The sequence below is a fragment of the Lithobates pipiens genome, unplaced genomic scaffold (genome assembly GCF_037356315.1).
Source record: "Lithobates pipiens isolate NorthernLeopardFrog02 unplaced genomic scaffold, aLitPip1_a1.2 Scaffold_10, whole genome shotgun sequence".
Classification (NCBI taxonomy): domain Eukaryota; kingdom Metazoa; phylum Chordata; class Amphibia; order Anura; family Ranidae; genus Lithobates; species Lithobates pipiens.
The window spans coordinates 50,179,979-50,186,554 of NW_027507686.1; the positions used below are offsets into that span (position 1 = coordinate 50,179,979).

Below are 6,576 nucleotides of genomic sequence, written 5' to 3' on the forward strand. Positions count from 1 at the left end.
GTGGACAGCCTTCCCAGAAGAGTTGAAGCTGTTATAGCTGCAAAGAGTGGACCAACTCAATAGTGAACCCTATGGACTAAGACTGGGATGCCATTAAAGTTCATGTGCGCGTAAAGGCTGGCATCCCAATACTTTTGGTAATATAGTGTATGTGCATCTGCACAGAGGTGGGCCTTAACGCCCTAATGCTGAGCTGCTGCATATATGCAGCATTGTTTTTTTTTCTGTGTGCATGCTGAATTGGTGCCATCAGAACTGTGATAGCTGTCTCACAGTCAACTACCAACAATCTGGAGATGGTAGGATGGACTCTCAATTATTTCACTGTAAAGGCAACCACGGTGACGTATTATCAGGATGATAATTTTTTGCATTGGGTGATACAGAAACTATCTCTGAATTGAGGGGATTTTAATTCCATTCATGTGACTTGATAAAATTGTCAGCTCACAGATTGCCTTCATATGTTGCCTCAGATTAGTCGTTAATCACTAGAAGAATCGGTGGCATGTCTTTGCCTTATTTGTGCCTTCACAGCTTCTGGAACTCATAGTTGCACGTTAATGGGTTCTGGGATAGCTACTGGCATGTCCGTGTAGTCCACTACTAACAACAAAACCAGTCGGATTAATTCTCAGCTGTTGAAAGTTCTTGAAAAAGTTACCTGTGCATCAACTGTACTGTAGATGTCTCACAACATAATGATTTCTGGGGGACTTGGGTCAGTCATCTTCAGCAGGAGAATGATGATTCCGTAGTGTATCCTCAGTCCTGCCAATGCAGTTGAAGGCCTCAGATGCTACTTCAAAAAGTGTGATTTCCCATTGTGTGTTATACAGAGTCTAGCTGGGTAGAGCACTGCATACTATACTTGTAAGAGCTTTTCTTTACTTCTGTGAACTTTGCTGTATTCCACTGGTCCTCTGCAGAGTCTGGGTAGAAGGAGAACCTTGACACCATTATACTGGATAGTTTGGCCTTCACGGGCTAGTCAAAGCACTATTTCTTTATTCCGGTAATTGAGTAGGCAAGCTAACTTCGATTTACAGGAGTGGCCAGGGGGGTAAGGGCCTGGTAGGGGATTCATGAGCTGTTCAACTGAGAATGGAGGAGTAAAGGCGTCCCTGCCAAAGGTGTCAAGGAGGAGCCACCATTTCACAAACTCCATCAGATCTTTCAACTCTACCTTCTCTGGAAGACTGACCATGTGAACGTCATTTGTTCTCAAAGTCGTCAGTGCTATTGGTGTTAGCGCTAGCTAATTGAGCAGTCGTACGGGACTTCCTGATAAGACCTTCACAGCTTCATGTTTGCACCCAAGGTATTGGGCATTAAAGTGTATGTGACCCTTAACTACTTGCCTACTAGGCACTTTTACCCCCTTCCTGCCCAGGAATATTTTCAGCTTTTAGCACTGTCGCACATTGAGTGATAATTGCGTGGTCATGCTATACCCATATTACATTTTTATAATTTTTTGAGACCGATAGAGCTTTCTTTTGGTGCCATTTAATCACCACTCTGGTTTTTTTTTTATTTTTTGCTAAAGAAAATTAGAAAAAAAAAGGTTTTCTTAGTTTCTGTTATAACATTTTGTAAATAAGTAATTTTCTCCTTCACTGATGTGCGCTGATGGGCACTGAGGAGGTGGCACTAATGTGCAGCACTGATACTGAAAAGCACTGATAGGCGGCACTTATGGGCACTGATATGTGGCAAGGATAGGTGGCACTGATGAGCATTGAAAGGCAGCACTGACTGGCATCACTGCTGCGCACTAATTGGCATCACTGCTGGGAAGTGTTGGTGCTGCACTGATAAACAGAGCCCTGATTATCTGTGCAGATCTCCCCTGTGAGGAAATGCCACTGATCAGCTCTCCTCTCCACACATGCTGTCAGTGTGAGGCGGGGAGAGCTCATAACCGGCATTTCCTTGTTTACATGTAATCGGCTGTGATTGGACACAGCTAATCACATAGGTAAAGAGCTTTGTCATTGGCTTTTTACTGAGATCTGTGATGCGCCCTGTCCCAGGGACAGAGTGCACCACCAATCGCCGTGGCCCAGCAAGAGCGGCGAGAGTGAGACAATGTCATATGGTGTCTTTCCAGAACAAGAGAGAAAAAATACTGCCAGAAATCTAGTGAGTTTATAACTTCCTCTCTAGCCCTGTTGACTGTTACCAGGTAGGATTGTTCCCAGAACACCTTCACCGTGTTATGGCAAGGGAAATGTATTCTGTAGACCTTTCCTAGGGTTCTTCTCTGTAAAATACAGTACAGTGAGTGAGCTTCGGCACCCTAGGACAGAAAGTGCGTTACTGGCAGGGTACCAGGTGAAAATAAAGGGGAAAATAATACTAATTCACTACCTCTATGGACTGATGAGCTCAAAAAATATTACATTTTTGTCTTTTGTATTAGAAATATTATAAGTTACATGTGCTGATATCTCTCTTCAGGTATTAGAGGAATCCAAATGTCTTGTGAGAAGCTTTCTGAAATCCGTCCTGGAGGATGTGAATGAACGGGAATGTCAGATGCTGAAACAGCTGTGGAGCTCTCCCAAAGGCCTGGACTCTTTATTCAGCTACTTACAGGACAAAATTTATGAAGTCTGATTCCTTCTCATCAGACCATTACGAAGGCTTTTCTCTCCACTACTTTCGTCTTCACATCTGCAGTAACCTTGAAAGACGTCTGGGACATGCTAGCCATGCCCAGAATTATGCAATGAGGTATTCCAAGGAGTCTGTCCCACTGCTTCCAGCCTAATTTTGTTCTTTAATTATTATTATTTTTGATATTTAACATAAATTGGTATATAGACTATATACCGAATACCGAAACTTCCACCTCTCGACGCACAGAGAGTAACATTCCATAGCCCACAGAACACATTTCTCCCAGGATATTATCACGTGACCCGTATTCTGCTATTTCACTTAACTATGTGATCATTGTGATCATGACGAAGTCTGCAAATTTAGTTATATAATGTGACAATTGCACTTTGTATGTATTTGTATTTTATTTAAACTTTAAGTATTGGTAATTTATGTATATAGTTGGGTTTTGATGTTTTTATTATTTTTTTCCTTTTTTTCCTTTCCTTTTCTATGTTGTGCAACCAAAAAATTGTGACTTTAAAGTAACCTTTACACAGAATATTCAGTTAAGTGTTGGTTTGAGGTTGATGGGGGTCAGCCTTTTCCCAATATTAACTTTAGCCCCAGATAACAATGAATGCCTGTAACTGTTGTTGTGTTTTAGTTTTTTTTTTTTGTTTTGTTTTTTTAACCCACTCATCTTTTCTGCCTGCTTATTGCTGCCTGCAAAAAAATGTAATGCCATTTTTAATTTGCTGACATAAGACAGATGTGAGCAGTGTGGCAGAGGTAATCATCAGAAGAACATGAGAACATCACTGGACCTTTACACAAAGAATGTGGATATGTAATTATGCAAATAGATTACCCCACCACCTTCCATCCAGAGCAAAATACAATTATGTGGTGGTGTTTTTTGTTAATGCCTAGTTACATTTACTTAAAGTGAACCTATGACCAGGTTATGGGCATTCAAGTATTTTAACAAATTTAACACAAAATAATGGCACTTTAAAACAAGCCCCTCACTGACCTCTCTATCTGAAGGGAGATTAGAGCTATTTATCCTCCAATATTACAACAGAAACATGAAAATGGTCTATGCCCCTTAAATTACATCTAAAGGCACCTTATGATAGTCTAAACAAGTCCCAAATCTAGTTCCCATGTAACGCACTAGCCTCAGTAATAAACAAAAACTTTGCCTTCCCTGGCTGATCCAAATCTTCTGTCATTTTTGTCTCACACACACTACTTCACAGACACTGCAGCTGATATTGGGAGGGTTAACTAACAGAGGCAGTGCCACTAATATGGAAAGCAGTGGGCAGGACTAGGTGTTGCCAAGTATTGATTAACTAGCTAGAGGCTTGTAAATCAGCAATGTCATGCCCCTGCAACATTTTTTCATTAAATTTTAGTGCAAGCAGGCACATCCTACATGAAACTGGCAACTTTGCTCTGGTCTCAGGAGCACTGCAGCATTGTTGTCACACCATCCTAGAAAGCTGCATTATGTGGTGTTCTCTGGAAGGCCCAACATGTCTTTGTGCTACTTTGCAGGGGCCAAGTATGCTGCTGATATCTGCAGCCAGGAGTCCCTGTGTTTTTCGTACATTTACAGACTGCAAGCCTGTACAAGTCAATGACAGGCAGACAGGAGTCACAGCTGTCTGCGCTGTAAGCATGTATCCAAATATCAAGCAATTACATGCACTTAGGGACAGATGATGATCCCTGGATGCAGATAGATTGCATTGAAGGATGATCATCTTCCCCTAACCACATGTAACTGCTTGATGTGTGGTTACATGATTACAGCAGTGGACAGCCATGGCTCTTTTCTGCCTGTAATTGCCTAGTACAGGCTTTCTGGTTATGGCTGTCCACAAACACTTGGGCTCCCAGCAGCAGAAATCTACAGTATACTTGCTGTACCATGGCCGATTTGGCCATGTGAATGAGGCCTTAGCAAAAACTGTGTGCAGATGCACTTCTATATGAGTGCTGCAGCCCATATATTTTCTTGGTAAGCCATAGGTTTATGTTAAGCCATCAAAAACAGCTCACTGTACTCCTTCCAACAGTGACTCTGCAGCTCGGCTCACCCTGCTTCCCCTTGCCAGCACCCGCTTCAAATTTATGTTACAAATTGGACGGCAGGGAGAGGGGGGTAGGGTGAACTGAGCTGCTTAGAGAAAGAATGGAACGACTTCAGTACTTTTGTTATGAACTTTGAGAATGAATTTCTCCACAGTGCATTCAACTACTAGTGGTCATTGACACCTTGCTGAAAAGCAAATGTATTTCTTGTTAATAAATATGTAAATATTTGAATGTCCATAGCCTGTGAATGTCCAAAGCCACAGAAATTAGTTTTCTCTGATTAATTTTGCTGAAATTCACATTTTGTGTCAGAGGTTGCACATTCATATTGTTACAGATTAATTAGATGAGGTTCAGGGCTTGACCATCTCATCACAGTCATGATATTTTTTTATATGTATATATTCTTTGCTGTACTTTGGAAAGCTCTGACCATGTTTGTTATTTTGTCTTTTAAGTGTATCTGTTATTCTGTGTGAGTTTTCCACATACAAAGTCGACCTAGATATACCTGAAGAAAATGTGTAATTTAAAAACCAAGAAGCCTCTTATAGACTTCCAGAATAAGTGCTCTAGATCTATGACCACCTTATGACTGCTTTTTTTGTAGATTAATTACATTATCTTTTTTCTCATTTACCATATAGATTGTGCTTATGCTCCTTTAGAAAATTCTAGCTGCCTGGTGGTCATGTTGATTCAAGCTTTCAATAATTTTTATGTCTTTGAGCTAAAACCTGAGGGTCAGAATTTCCAACCCCATGCTGACTTCAAGGAAACCTGTGCTAAGAAAAATATGAAGGCTGGCTTTGCAGACTTCTGCTGAATATGCTTGTTGCCTAGCTGTCATGTTGATCTAATGGCTTCAGGACTTCCTGTGTAACTCTCCCAGAACACGTACATAGATCAGGAGTTCCAAGTTAGTGAGAAAGTACCAAAGTCAGAGGAACAGGCTGTCTTGCCAGGCAATAACCATTTTCACGTGGAGGTTGGTAATGTCCATGTTTCTCTTGGCACTGGCTGCATGCTTTTGCCAATTAATATTTCAGAAAGTATTGAATGCAAGTGCAGGTAGACAGATTTTTTTTTTCAGGAGGAGTTCAGGAATGGTAATCTGCGTGTTTTCACTCAGCACAGATTTCCTTTAATCTTTAGGCCCAAGATTGGAGGCTTGTTTACCTCTTTTTCGTTTACCAGCATTTTTGGTTGTAGACAATGTATGACTGTTTTAGACATCTCTTTCGTTAAGCTATGAAGAACTAGAATTTGTTCCTTGACAATATTTTTTCACCCGTCTACTGCAATTTGCATTGAATGAACCAATAGGTTGGTCAGTTAAACAGCCAGTCATGAGACAGAAGAGTGCAGAGGTGCTCTGTCATGTGCACCATTGAAGCCATGTAAAGTGCATCTGTTCTTTACAAAGCAACAGGTTTATTTTAATTTCGCCCCCCCCCCCCCCCCCAGCAGCATATATTCTTCATTTCACTCCCCCCCCCCCCCCCCCCTTCCGCCTCTTTCACTGGGGAGTGAATGAAAAGTCCTGTGAAAAGTATGAGTTGTTGGAGTCAATGCCCATGGAGTGCATTGCTGTGAGATTGCTCCCTTTACTAAATTGCAGACAATGGCTGTGAAACGTACCCCAGCAACATAATTTGTGGGAAATGCCCAAACAAGTTGCTTGTCACTTAGTCTGAGCTCCCAGATTAATTGTATAAAACTCCCAAGTAGTTTTTTTTGTGTACTCTCATTTTTTTTTTTTTTTTTTAACAATATAAGCACCTTCTCGTCACCACAAACATAAGGCAAACAGAAAATACTTGAATATTTTGTAAAGGAAGATGGCCCTCAAGTATTAAA

The 6,576-nt window shown here is 41.1% G+C and overlaps 1 protein-coding gene across 1 annotated transcript in view; it reads left to right on the forward strand.

Annotated features, from left to right (window-relative positions):
• The window catches only part of CDYL2 (chromodomain Y like 2), a 153,391-nt gene extending 147,221 nt beyond the window's left edge, over positions 1–6,170 (forward strand). Inside the window, exon 7 of the mRNA XM_077454563.1 lies at positions 2,464–6,170. Coding sequence (XP_077310689.1) covers positions 2,464–2,622 — 159 coding nt within the window. The 3' untranslated portion in view covers positions 2,623–6,170. The remainder of the gene's footprint in view (positions 1–2,463) is intronic.
• Positions 6,171–6,576: the final 406 nt, after the last annotated feature.